At 36.1% G+C, this 14895-nt stretch overlaps 1 protein-coding gene across 3 annotated transcripts in view; it reads right to left on the bottom strand.

Annotated features, from left to right (window-relative positions):
• Positions 1-14895, bottom strand: part of PTPN3 (protein tyrosine phosphatase non-receptor type 3) — a 134131-nt gene that overhangs the window by 29026 nt on the left and 90210 nt on the right. For all 3 annotated transcript variants that reach the window (XM_072852967.1, XM_072852969.1, XM_072852970.1), the window contains 4 exons: positions 8310-8333; positions 5879-6077; positions 4810-4887; positions 3774-3830 (listed from right to left, as the gene is read on the bottom strand). In XM_072852967.1, coding sequence (XP_072709068.1) covers positions 3774-3830; positions 4810-4887; positions 5879-6077; positions 8310-8333 — 358 coding nt within the window. The remainder of the gene's footprint in view (positions 1-3773; positions 3831-4809; positions 4888-5878; positions 6078-8309; positions 8334-14895) is intronic.

The raw sequence follows: 14895 nt of genomic DNA, 5'->3' as shown, positions 1-14895 counted from the left end.
ACCTTGGAGTATTCAAAAGGCATCTGGACACAGTCCTGGGCAACTGGCTCTAGGTGACACTTGAGCAGGGGGGGTTGGACAAGATGACCTCCAGGTCCCTTCCAACCTTCTGTGATTCTGTAATATGAATGTGCAAGATTCCACAACCTTAGAGTGTCAAGTAGGGTAACTTTTCATTGCTATCCTAATTTTTATTTTGTCTAGGAAGTATCCAGCTACACAAGAGTGATATACTTTATATATACAGTCCATTTCATTTGCTATATGATGAATGAGACATAGACCTTTACTGTTACACTCTATTCATAGTTGCTTCTTGTATTTCCTTAATGCCAGCACAGGTTCCCTGAACTTTATCCCTCTAATGTTATTAGCCCTATCAATAAACCATCACCAACCTCGCAAATGTGAATAAGATGATCTAATTAGCCCTGATCCTGGTTATGCTTTGCACTGATGGCTCCTAAAGTTTATCAGTGATGTACTACATTACCAAGGAAAAAATAGGAAGAGATGGAAAGGAGAAGTAATAAAGGTAGAACCAACAAGAAGAAAAATGCAGAATAAAAAAAATACAGAGGCAAGGATATGAAGAAGAAAATAAATTGGGAGCCACTTATGTCAGAGAATAAAGTAAAAGGAAAGAAAACTTAAGACATGTCTGAGTGCCACAAAACAGATAAAGGAAAAGAGAAAGAAGAGAGAGAAAAGAAATATGTATGCAAGAGGAAAAAAATCCCAAGCAGAAAAGCTGCTGAAAATTAAAAAAAAAAAGAGAACAGTTTCTCTCACCTTTTTCCAAAGAAATAAGGAAAGAAAATAAGGAAGGATAGGGAAGATTGACAATGATTAATAAAAAAAGACAAATGTAAACAGAAGAAGAATGGGAATTAGGAACGGCCATGGTGTTCTTCAACACTGATTTAACTGATATTCAAAGCTCCCTTGCCATATTTTGTACAATTTACAAAGGCAAGACTGAAGAATGCAACTATGAATGACTGATTTAATCACTCTGAAATATTATTGTTTCAGATGTAAATTAGTCTCTAGTGATATAAAGACCATATCAGGTCAGTCTAGGAGAGTCAAGAAGTCAACAAGAACATGGAGGGAGTGGTTTCTGATCTCCTGTATTTGCCTGTAATTTAGATTTCGTGGCTGGTTGCTGGCTATTATTCTTTATTACAGATGGAGATTAATATCTTTGCTCAAAGAAACTGTTAATCATGTGACATGTTAATGCCTCAGCTCTCTTACTTGAATCATCTGACTATATAAAATATATCTTGAAGGAGAATTAATTCCTTCCATGTAAGTATAATTTGTAGATTTTTCAGATACAGAGCTTTTCTAGACAATTAATTATGTCAAAGGCTTCCTGTCCTATTGACACACCCAATGTTTCTTTTTATGCTAATCACCTTGTTATTGCTCCAAGAAGCATGCATACTATTTTTCAATGACAAGCTCTATTAAATAAAACTATGACGACTTCTTTAGCACCTTAGGACATTAATACCGTTTGTGGAAAAAAATCAGTACAGGACTTCAGTTAAAAAAAAAAGCACCACCAGATGCAATAAATGGTTGTTCTTTAGATTTAATGCTCTCCCACAACAATTTGGGCTACTCTATCCTACAATCTTCCCAGCATACTAGATTGCTGCTGTATTAGAGGGGGATTTTTAAAATAACTTTAGGATGTGAAATGGAAAATAGTGCCTTATTTTGGCAAGTAGATTTGCTTCCCCTCCTCCACAAATAATACAGATCTTTTTGTAGCGAAGTGGGAAAAGTGACCTACAAACCTGAGAAATACTCTTAGCAAATAATATTACCAAACAGCACCCCTGAGGACAATTTACACGGTAATAGTGATTCTAGAGCAAGTTAAAATAGCAGCAAATACAATGAAGGAAAGGCATAATTGAGCTAAAATAACGTAAAAATGCATTCCACAGACTGCTTAACTTCAACTTTCAAATATCAGCTATATTTCATTAAGCAGTCAAGAACAGGTGAAATTTAGTTTATGGAAAACAATATAATGAATGTTAATACTGCTGTGCTCTAAAGATAAGTATAATTTTTTCCTCTTGCTGTAACATGATGTGATTTCTATAACACTGCTGTTGAGTATATTGTACTGGATAACTGCTTCCAATTTATTCCCTGACCCTTGATCATTTGCTCACTTGGTGGCTTACTAGGCTAGAGAGCTAACTGGTCGCTTGTGTCTATGCCTATGCCACTGACTGGAGAATGTTATGAAGTCTGTAAGTTAGAAGTCCGCTCCTTTTCCAATCCAAGAGAAAAACAAACAAACAAACAAAAAAACCAGATCAACACTTCCCAGAAGACAACCCGAATCTGCCAAAGGAAATCACTGCCTCTGGAGAAGCATCTTTCATTCCCTGATTGTGGAATGAACCTGTTTGCCCTACATTAACTTCAGTATCTCAAATCACCCTTAAGAAGTTTGCTAGGTTGACTATGAATCATTAAGGACTGTTTTATTTTCACTTTGTGGATTTAAGTTATAATGATAATTTCCTCTTTTATTCAAATATTCAAATATTCAGATTTACTCTTTTATTCAAATAATTATTGTAGTTCATGCAGGAGTGCTATGCACTGCATAAGTCAAGCCACAAATCATAAATGTAACAAAAACAACTTCTCAAACAATCTGTTTTAGCTTGATTTACATCACAACATGTAGATATCAGTCCTGTGACTGATTATCAAATTTCAAAAGAGTCTACAAGATACAGAGTACCTTGGATTTTCAGGATTAAGCCAGCAATATTTCTTATCAAGTTTGCACTGAAATTATTTTACGAGAGTTGGGAAACACACTTTGGAAGAAGGTGAGTTAAAAAATTTAAGATAAGATAGCATATGTCCTCACAACTTTATGTACTAATTAGTTAGAAAAAAGTTACCAAGATGTTATATTACTATTATTATTTCACAATTCAACAGAAGAATTCAATGGCTCTACTGATTCTGGATACTGATGAATATTCCACCTAGTCCATAAATATTTCCACAAGCAAAAATCCATGGCAAAATAAGAACAGAGCAAATATATTCTGCACCCCCTCTCCCTGCCAAGTACTCTCCCATCCTATAAATATTTTTAGCCCTAAGGATTTCCTCAGTCTATTGTGGTTTGTCTATTCAGTAACTGCTAGCAGGTTTTTCTCCCAACTATTTTTCCCCTCCTGACCACCCACAAAATTATTTTAACCACAGCAGCCTTTGTCAAGGAGTTTCACAGGTCTACTATCTTATGCATGAAGAACCTGACTTTCACTAACTTCATTTGGTAGCCCGTTGTTCTTCTACTGGAATCCCCTGCTCACAGTGCTCCTAATCTTGCAGATCCCTACTACATCTCCCTTGAACTAGTTATTTTTTCTAGGCTGCAGGGGCACAGACTACTAACTTCTTTAATGAACACTGTTCCATATCTTCCGTCATCACTTTTGCCCTTCATCAAACATTTTCCAGTTCAAGATGCACTTTTTGAGGTGACAGGGGGAAACAAACATGCTTTCTACTGGTATCTTGTTTGGCTAACACTTCCAGATCTTTTCATCTGTGGTTTAAGAAACCACTGGTCAAATCAATTTCTAAGGAGAACAGCTCAGCTGCTATCTCATACTCGTTATGGGTTTCCAAATTCCTACATGTACAGACCTGTGTGAGTGGTCGAGGGAGGGAGCAATAAAGGGAGTGATTAAAAGTCTTAAGAATTTACTTACAGGTGATCCTGGAGTTATTCTTGATACCACCAATGGCATTTTTTGATCTACACCACCCTAGAGGAATGTGTAAATAACAACCATAAATATATCACTACAATAAGCATAAGCAGCATTTAAAACAAGTAATCACTTATTTTTGTTTTCATATAAACTTTATGCTCTGTCATCATAGGCAGGGTTAGTAAGATTGAATTTTCATCAGTAAATGGAGGGGGAGGGTGCGGTGTCTTTAAATCTACCAATTTCCAGTAAACTAGAACCAGTGTCTTTGCTTGGCCATATATTTTAACAGGCAAATGCAGATCAAGCTCTCACCCTACCCTTCAAGCAAGCCTAATTCAACACTTGAACTTGCAAGGTGGACAGTGTTCTTAGATGTTGTGATGAACCTGCAAGGGATCAGGTAGGATCAACGTTCCAGAAAACTGTACTCCCTTATTCTCTTTACATGATGTTCTATCACTGTCCCACCAATATATGCCCAAGGTGAAAAGATCAAACTCTGCCCCGATTTTGATATTATGGCTACTTTACACTATCTGCTTAAATGGAATTTCAGTGAGGGAATGTAAAAAATTTACAATAGTCAATTATCAATAGTAATTTCCATTTTTTTCATAAATTATTTTTCACCTTTCCAATATGATTTTTAATGGATATATTCAATTGGATAGCACAAACTATTTAACTTGTTTTATAATACAGGTCCATTTTTCCAAAATTTGATGCCTTAAATTAGGCTTCCAAGTTCATTTTTAAGCAGCCAAATAGGCAGTCTGCTTTGGAAATGTGCCATGCCCATAGTATATACGCAACTAAAAAATACAGAACTAGTAGAGGCTTATTTCTGTAAATGTTGCTTTAGCATTTAAGGATTAGGCTGCCACTTCTAAAAACTCTTGATCCATAAGAAATTCCTGTAGAATATACTGCTTTCTCCAAAGCACTGCATTAAAAATGAAAAATAATCATAAAGTGAAAGCATAGTATCTCTAGAAAGCATTTAAAAATAACTAAAAGATTGCTGTTTTACCTTTAGATTAAAGCCAAACTTCCCATCTTCATCTGGTATGATATGCACCAAAAGTAAATCTCCCTCAATCAGGTCATTCTGCAATACATAGAAAAAACAAACCAAAACTTTTCTAAGCTTTAAAAGAAAATAGCAGCAAATTAGGAAAGAGTTCATCCAAATTTAGATGTGCTGAAAAAGAATACTCTGTATAAATCTACATTTAAAGTTGGAAGAAGCTAAGGTTACAGAATATACTCATGATTGTAACATTTTAAATTGTAAAAATAGCAACATATATAACAGCAAATAGGTTCTCTGCTTGCTCTGTCCTAACACTGTTACTCTCAAATTAGCTTTCTCAATTGATAGCTCCTATTAAAATTTTCAGTGTGTTGTCTTTACTGAAGGTGACTTAAAAGGGAAAAAAAAAAAATGTTAGGTACAACACATTTGAATCAATTCTGCTGTAAGGACTATGAAGTGACTACTTTTTCCCCAGTTTTTCTCCTGTAGATGGGTGCATTGGTATCTTCTGCAAGAGATCCACAAGCCAGAAGGATTAAAAGTTGGCAGCAGCTTACTGGACAGGCAGGTTAGGAAGCTGTTCAGCACCGCTCTGGAACAGGCTGGAGAAAGGGGAGGGATGATCCACTACCATAATGCTAGCAGGGAGCAGCTCCTCTCTGCCAGCACAGAATTCAAAGGATGATGTTTAGCCATCCTAAAGAGGAGATGCCTGGGATGATAGCAGGCACAACTCTGCTTTACGACATACAGCAGCTTGAGTGATCTGATCTTTCCTTGGAGGAATAAGATTTAATCACGTAAGTATTCCCATTCCACTAGGAACTTTCCCTGGAGATGCTTCTGGAACCCTGGACACTGTGGAAATGAATGTAGTTGGTGTCGTATCATACTGTGTACAGAGTCTTGGATAAATTTGAGTAGTAAGGCAAGATTTATTCTTATTACTGCATAAAATATGCTTATCCTGGAATATAACCACACTTTTTGTGGGTTCTTAATCTACAGTTCAAAGCTACATTTAGTACTAGTTTTGACTTTAAAAGAAGGCAATTGAACATACCTTATCGCAGTAGTACTGACTGGAATCTTCGGTTGAGCTACTTTTTGTAACGTTTTCATATGTTTCTAAGAACTGTTTATCGACCCCTTCCAATGGGTAAGAGCCAGAAATGTTACCAACTCCATTGGGAGACTGAGACAAGGCTTTAGGTGAAGTACGGGTCAGAGAATTCTGCGTTGGACTGTTTCCCAATACATTCCTTCATTTAAAAGGGATAAATATTACAAAGGTATCATTATCCAGATTTTTAAATTAAATAGTAAAACATACAAATGTACTGCCCAGTTAAAAGAGCAAGCCAACTTTATACTTTAGATTTAACACCACTTCTTGAGGTGCAGGGTAACAGGATTAGAGTATGATCTAAGCCTATCATTTGGTGGACATCCAGAAGAATGGACAAAACAAAACTGGAGTAGCAAAAACATTTTTAGCAAAATATTTGGATGTTAATAGTGAAAGGCACTGTTGCACTGATACAGGAAATCACAGTAACATGAAGAGAGCTGAACCCCAGGGGAAAGGCACTTCAGTTGCCAATCCTACCCATGAAAACCTTTTCCCATGATTCCACTCTCATTCTTGCAAAGCATGTGTTTTTCATTCCTCCCTCTTATGAGTGCCATCTCAACCTTATCCCTCTGGGAGAAGGTGCTTTGCAGAAAAGCCATGGTAAATTGTCAGAGAAATAGGAAATGAAGTGACAATGAGAAGGTTTAATGACAGTTAATATATTCTGTCATTGAGGTAGCTATAACCATGAGGAAGGACCCAGAATTAAATGGAGGTGAAGATCTGGCCTAGTGAGCCAAGAACCTTAAAATTCAAGGATAACAAAAATGGGTAAGTAAATGGACACCTCAAATCTTAGAATTGGCCAAATTGCCCAGTCGTGCTCCAGGACCATTCAAACATTCATTTAGCTACATGCTCTCTTCTGAAGAGGATGAAATGCAGACCTCTGTCTAATACAACTAAATCCCTTCTTTAATTGGATCAGACTCACAGATACCATACACATGGACTGCTCTGTCTTTATAAAGACTACACAGTACTTTGTGAAAACCTCTGTCCCGGGAAAAGCTCACGTATAGCTCAGACACTGTTTCATATCACTAACACACAGCACTGCGTATGACAAAAACCAAGTCCTGGCTACTTGTATTACCCCGCTGCAGACCTTTCACTTACATGATAGATCATCATGCTCAGTGACAGTACATCTTGCAAGAATACTCTGCACTGCTAGTGACAACCCAGCACTGCAATGAAGCATATTTGATCCTTGGAAGTACAGGGGCTGTTAGTTGTTTATTGCAGTTTATTCCTAAAAGCAACATTAAATTCTCACAGGGTTAAAGTAGCAAAAGTATATGCAAGTAAATCCTGGCATTGCAATTTGTAAATTCAAACATTCATCTCTGCTCTGGTACTAGTCTAACTATATATTTGAGCTTTTCTAAACCATGTCCAGCAGCCACTGCTAGCTGTCAGTGAAGTAGTAATACCCCACTATAGAGGAATGTAGCTTAGGCTTTTAACATACAGGACTCACATTGCGGCAAACTTTAATAATGCAAATACTTATTTCTCAGGTTGTGGAAATCTGACTGCAACAAATGTAAACACTCTGAAAGGTGCCATTAAGCAAGCTTATTCTTGCCATAATATTTCTGATGTTCAGTTATACTACATGCACATGGGAATGGGAAAGAAGTGTTTTGTGCAACACTTGCAGAATTTTCAGTTATTACAGAAAACATTTTTTCAGTGTTCAGGAGATTATTCACTTGGCACTCTCAATAATTTGAAAATACTTTGAAGTAGTGAACTATAATGACACTTAAAGGAATTATACTGTCAAAATTTTGTTTTTATCTGATAGCTTCCAGGACTCTTCATGATTCCTGTGAGGTCAATGGTAAGCAAGTAGGAATATTGTACATGGAAATACATAAGTTTTTCAGAACATAGGAATTAAAAAAAAAAAAAAAAAAAAGAAACACCCCCCCCCCCCCACATTTCACTTACAAGTTGAGATTACAGAACATAATGATTTTTCAGTGTAGAAAAAAATTAACAATACCAGAAAAATATGACAAATTATTTCAGTTAATGCCTTCTGGCACTATATAAAGAATTACCAGATAAAATTACCAGTGGACTTTTGCATTATTAAACTTTTACAACAGTTTTAACCAGCCTTTTTGTTAACAGTGATTAGGGGCGTATTGGGACTTAAGACTTTCCACATCCTGATCCAAAACCTTAATTTTTTTCACAAATCTCTACAATCTTCACTGGTTTATACAATTATTTGTGTCTTCTAAACATACAAGACCAGTACTTTGAAAAATCAGTTCAAATTATGTATTTTATTATATATCTTAAAGCTAGAGACTCTACAGTAGATAGTTCAAAGAAAACTCACTTTGGTGATTCTTGTTCAGACGACCTGTTTAAAAAACAAACAAACAACAAAACAGTAAATGAACCTAAGTTAAACCTTCAGGAAAACAAGAACTAAACTCTAATTAAAAAAAAAAGCCTGCATAACAGTCAAAAGGTGTGCTCACAGTAAATTAAAGAATACTTAATCCTACGCTGAAAGTCTGAATCAGACAATTATGGAATTTATGAAACACTCAACAAAAATCCCAGGGCAGCTCTAACCACTCCCACTTTTGGCACAAGCCCAACTACAGACAACACACATCTGCTACCACAACTTAAACTATGTAGGAGTTTACAGAGGCAATTATTTAGCAAGACACACTACATTATTTAAGAAAGTTTTAGATGTAGATCACAATGACTACAGATGTCACTGACTGTATTTTGTAAAAAGTCAAATGTGGCAAAATCTTTATGTATAGGTAACAAGAAATGAGTATAGGCTGCTACAGAAGCATGAATTTTATTAAACATTCTCACAATGCAAGAGCAGAACAGATGTTGACAGAGAACTTTAAGGCAAAGCATATCTAAAGCAGAAGTGCTTACACAGATGAGAACAATCTAGCACAGAAAAGAAATCAAAATTTGCAGTACATAGCATTTTCCAAGGTATTCAATTAGCTTCATCAGAAATCATGTGAAACCACGAGCTAAACTATATTACAGCAATTAAAAAACCAGCTGTGATACTAAGATAAATTTGAAAGTAAAAGTTACCAAAAAGGTGCTTGCAAAGCAAAGTAAGTTTAAGGCAGATGGGATAGCTTTACAAATTTAAGTAGTGACCAGAAAAGCTGGAGTGATATAAGTCCATCCTGGAAAAATACAAACGTGAAGTAGTTTGGTTTGAACGTAGAGCTGTTCAATTGTCAACTTATAAGAGGGAAATCACAGTAGAAAGTTAATTTTTCAATTATTGTTCTCTAAACCAACCTCAATACTAAGAATTATGTACGATGTTTCATCAAAACTACAGTAAAAATAGCAGCAGTATCAGTCTAGATAAGTTTCTTTATATGTACTCTACAATATGAAGAAATTATTCCTTGAGAGGCAGAGATGGTGAAGCCTGATTGCCTAAGAATTTGTGGAGGTTCAGGTTGTGTGTACTTTCACTTTTTTTTTTAAAGCACTAAACTTCTTCCTTTTTTACTGCAGTTATGCCCCGCTTCTGATTCCACTGACATCCACCCCCACTCTCCCACAAATACCTCTGGTTCTCCTTGTTTGCAATCCCCGTAGTATTTTTACCCCCTAAGTGCCAGCAGTGCACAGCAGATCCTTTGGGAACATGCACTCCCTTGCTGCCTGATCAGCTCACATCTAAATGGAACAGACAACCATTGAACTTGTACTGTAATTGCTCAGTGAGAGGATAAGATCAGTTTAAGGGTTTTTTTCTGCCTAGTCACTGACTTTCACTAATCTTGTAGAAGTTTGCATCTTTGAAAACTCGACTCCTACATTAGATTTGACTGCAGTCGTCCAGACATTCTAAAGTGGGAACAGAGGCAGACAGGCAGTAAAATGACATAAGCCTTATTTCCTTAGGAAGTCAGGCTAAAAATAAAGAAACATTGAATTTATTTTCATTTAAGCTGATTGATTTCCTTGTGAGGCAAAGAACAACAAAACTTTACATCTTTTCTACGTTTTGCCACAGTAGAACTACAGCTCTGTTACCAAATTCTACGTGGAATTCACATTGCCGTAAGTTAACCCCTTTTAAAAGCCTTCCTCAAAAGTTTACACCCTGTAAAACTGTGATACAAACAGATGCAATGTCCCTATTTTAATATAATATCTCCCCTCTTTCACCCCCAATAGAGTGAGGTCATTTGAGACAGAAAACAACAATTGGGCTTCCATTCATATACGTGTATAAACATACAGCAAATTTTTCATCATCTCACCAATACATTTGGAGACTTAGAAGTGGGATATAAATTCTTAGTAATATTTGCTGAAGGTTTATCTGTTGAATTATTGCACTTTAATTCAAACACATCAGCTCTGAAAGAGTTACCGAATAATTCTGTAACCTTTTAAAGTGGAAAAAGGTAACCAAAAATTTGACCTAGAAAGCGACCAAATTCAATGCTTATGAGAATTCAGGTACAATGTAGCTATGTCTTCCTAAAGTCCTTAGTAGCTCAGCATGCTACAGCTGCAGAATTTTGATCTCCACAACTTAAATAGTATTTCTAACATTTAATTACTCACTGAGACATTAACATGAATAACTAGATGATCTTTTCTGGCTATACAGTATTCCACATTTTACTAACATATCTTCCTCATTTCACAACATAGGACAAGGACCATATTTTAAGCCAATAAAAGAGAACACTCACCAGACCAGCCATTCAACTTTTTCATCAAGAAAGAGCGCCCTTCCTTGCAAGGAAATTAAGCTTTCCATTGGTGCAGCTGACAAGCAAACACTTTAAAACTGCAGGTAATTTCTCTTCCTTACTCCACAATATATCTAAAATGATGCCATTTCAATCTTTCACTCACTATGGATTGCTCTGTCAGTGATAATCTTTATAATAACACTCTTTGCCCTGGGGGAAAAAAAAAAAAATCTAACTCTCCTCTTGTGTCACGAGGACAGAAAGGAAAGGTCTTAAGGAAAGACCCCTCCTCCCCATTTCAGTGTGCCCTAACAGGGAATTCTGCTATTCTGAGAACTGAGGATGATAAGCTACAGTGGAGTAAAACCCCGAGAGAAAAGGGACAACTGAAACAATAGAACTGTAGCAAAACTCCCCCTTTACAAACAACTGAAGGAAACATCTGTAGGTTTATGCCCTTGTGGTGTTCTTGAAGTTCTTAAAGCTTCTTTTATTGTAACACCTGCAGGGCTGGGGAGACTGAGTGTGCCAGCACTTCCATTATTACCTCTTTTCTGAGAGCTCACCATTAAAACTGTGATTATTATTCATAAGCTAAATAAGTAGAAGTTATTTAGAGCAGCACTTTTTTGCTGCCTTTTAGAGAAATTTATATGCAGAATGACTTGCACAGTTAATGTTCAGCATTTCTACGAACAAAACGACTGTGTAAGAAGGCCACGTAGATTCTTTGTACTGTGTACTTAAGAGTACCATTACAGAAAAAACTTGCAGACTTCATGGTATACACAAGTTTTTCAGTGATTTTCTTTAAATTCCAAACATCCACATTTGTAAGCTGCTGCCATCACCCATAAAAGGATACTTTCAGTTAGTCTGCATTGCCTCTATGGACCATATTCCAGTTTACCAACTTTCCATAAAAGTTTCATGTATTCTGATACTCTGCAACCACTTGGCTTGCTGCAAAATTTGTCTTATCACTGATTTGCAATTCAACTTTGAGACTTTCTTTTTGGATGCGAAATGATTTTTTGAACTGGCAAGGAAAGTGTAGTACATTTTAATAAGGATATATATTTAAAAAAAGAAACGTTTACATGTAAGCAAAATATATACATGTACTATTTTCATGTATATTTGAGTGGAAGAGCACAGTAAAATTCATAAAAGCGTATTAGAAGTAGTCTTAAAACCCTAATTCAAAACTAATTGAAATGTTCTGAGATCCATTGCCTAGTAGGACACCTTCCTTGAGAAAGACTGAAGTACATGAACAAGGACAACAGACTCTTGTGAAATGCAGCAGATTTTGTAAGAATAAGGAATTGAACACATCAGTATAGGATTAAAAACTAAGGATAAATAACTTAGTTTAATTTTTTTTTAATTATTTGCAATTTTCTACGAAGAAAGTAGTTACTAGGACTTGGCTGGATACATCTGAATGGTACTTTCACATCAACTGTAGTGCTTTAAAAATTTTGTTCACAAAAGGAATTATATTTTAGTTAAAATAATTATGTGTTCCCATAGTACATTCACCAAATCTCACTATGCAGCTACAGTTTATTGTCTATCAAAATGGTAAGCTGAAAGAATTGAACAAATACAGCATACGTTCAGGAAATCTATTTTCAGTGCAATACCTACACCAGATGATGCATCATACTTACACCAGGAGTGTATATGCACTTCCAGAAATTCACAGCATAGTGTAAGTGAATTTCCTTTTTGTATACTAGTTCATAATTTCATTTCCTTCCCCTCCAACTCTGGCACTGTACACATTATGTTATCTATAGCACCAGCAAAAGATAGGTTTAGAATGTAAGTTGAAGAGGTTTATAGCTTTGCAAGCATGTTTAAGAGAAAAGCTTATGCAGGAGTATATGCCATTTATAACAAGTAGAACTGTACACTCAAAGTAATTTAGGTTAGGAAGGGATCTTGAGAGATCACTTAAACTCTTGTTCAAAGAACAGCCAACATCAAAGTTAGATGAGGATGTTCAGGTCCTTGTCATGTTGTGTTTTGAGGTTCTTCAATGATGGAAACACCTCTACCTTTCTGTCAATGTGTATGAGGGCTTAACTAATCTCCGTGTGATTTCCCCCCCTCCCACACACTGTCTTTTGAGCATTCCCCTTGCTGTAACTTGTGTCTATTGCCTCACATGTTTTTGCTGTGCACCTCCAAGAAGAGTTGGCTCCATATTCTCGATAACCCTCTTTTGGCAGAGTAAGGCAACAATGCGACTGACCCCTCCTCAACTCCCCTAGCCTTCTGGTTCTCCTCATACATCATACACTCACATCTATGAATAGCTAGCCGGATTTAACTCACCAATCAACGTATGACTTTAAATATAAGATCTATAATGCCTCACCTGTCAGTAAGTTTTTCTTACTGACTGATACTATACCTCATCACTTAGAAATGTGTTTTACAATAATCTTTTTTCTGAAATACACGTTAAACAGAAAATTTCACAGCTAATCTTTTCTGTTAGGCCACTGAGTCTACTCTAAAAATCTACCAAATCACTTGTTCCTATGCAGTCTGCTGTTCTAAACCAAACAGATAGCTTTGGTTTATTTAATGACAGAGTGAACATGAGAAACTGAATACAGTTCAAGTAGCAAGACCTTTCACACAGCTTTATCAGGTTACTTTTCCAAGCCAATAATCCAGTTATTTTTTCCCCCCTTAAAATAGCACATTATATACATAGTTAAATCTACATATTCTTACTAACAAGTACCCTTCCCACTCAGAAAAGTGTGTTCAAAAACATGAAAAAGGGCATTAAGAGGGCAAGCAACAGCTATATTAACACTCCAAACTATTCCGCCTATAGTATAAAAACATTTTAAAAAAGCACAAGCCATTAAACCTGAATTTACAAGGTCAAAAATAAGCTCTGCTCCTCGCATAAAGGAGAAATTGATCCTGCATAGGTAACATGAATAAGATTACCCTGACCCACAAAGAAACCTGTTTAAGTAACTCTTTGCTTTTAACACCTTCTTGTCTGAAAGAAACACCAGCTCACTTTAATGAGACAACATTCAATTAAGGGGCAAGCGTGGGTGTTGGTAACAACACATCGTCTTCCCACAAAGACAGATTAAAACCTTAAATCCATCAGCAGGGAAAGAGTGGAGGATACTCTTCCCTTTTCATAGCGACTGGCTGAAAACCATGCAGTTTCCTGCAGCTGGTTTCTCAGCGGTTAAGAGCATTAAACAACACAGTGGTTTTCAGTTTTCATTTCTTGACATTCATTCATTCACTTTCATTTCTCATTTCACTTCACTGTGAAGTGTGAACATCTGTATCACACCTTAGGCACCAGAAGATGCTTGAGAAAAAGGAAAGGAAAATACAGGGAAAATTAAAGTTCAAATCTCCTTAAATACTACTCTGTTACATGTCTACGTTTTCACGGCAAACCTTGGACCCTGGTATTTTAAGTTCAAGTGTTTAAAATGCGTATTATTGAAACATTTAAATCTACAGATTTTTAATTTACAACAAATACTTGAACATAAGGAAACAAGCAAACTCACTTTAGTCATTTAATTTTTCACTTATTTACTTAAAGGTAAAGGGTAAGCTAGTTTCTTTCAATTTTTTTTCTGTTCTTGTACAGCTCAGTGAAGGATCCTACACACGAACTGCTGGGTGTGATAAGCATTAAGTTACAATCTCTATATATTAGCTACACTTTAAATTTATTTTAAAAAAACCCAAATGTCAATACTGAGAACCAGAACTTGCACTGGAGATGGACAGTGAAGTCTTTCAAGACAAAAACTGCCATCTGATACAAGATCAAGCATGTCAGAGTACATGATCCCAAAATATAAATCAGTTCATTGCCCCACTTAAAGCCAAATTAGCTTTGAAGATTACTGCTTAAATTGAAGACATTTTGGAATTTCTCAACCTGGTCCTGAAACAGTGTCACATACTTCAATATGACTTCTTCATTTTTACTGTTGCCTTTTGCCCTCAAATGACACAGTAGCATACAGATTGCATTTGTGTCACAGAAAGGCATATCAGAAATGATGATTTGTTCCTCTACACCGGTAAGGCTTTCCTCACTCCAAATTTGGAAACTCTAGTGGTACCTTTATCAAGAAAAATTGCAACGGTGGTAATCTTCGGGTACCATACCAGACTCAAAAAAGGGAA

Source organism: Ciconia boyciana, chromosome 2, assembly GCF_034638445.1.
Source record: "Ciconia boyciana chromosome 2, ASM3463844v1, whole genome shotgun sequence".
Classification (NCBI taxonomy): domain Eukaryota; kingdom Metazoa; phylum Chordata; class Aves; order Ciconiiformes; family Ciconiidae; genus Ciconia; species Ciconia boyciana.
The sequence above is the reverse complement of the archived record's forward strand: the minus strand, read 5'-3'. Positions and strand labels throughout refer to the sequence as shown.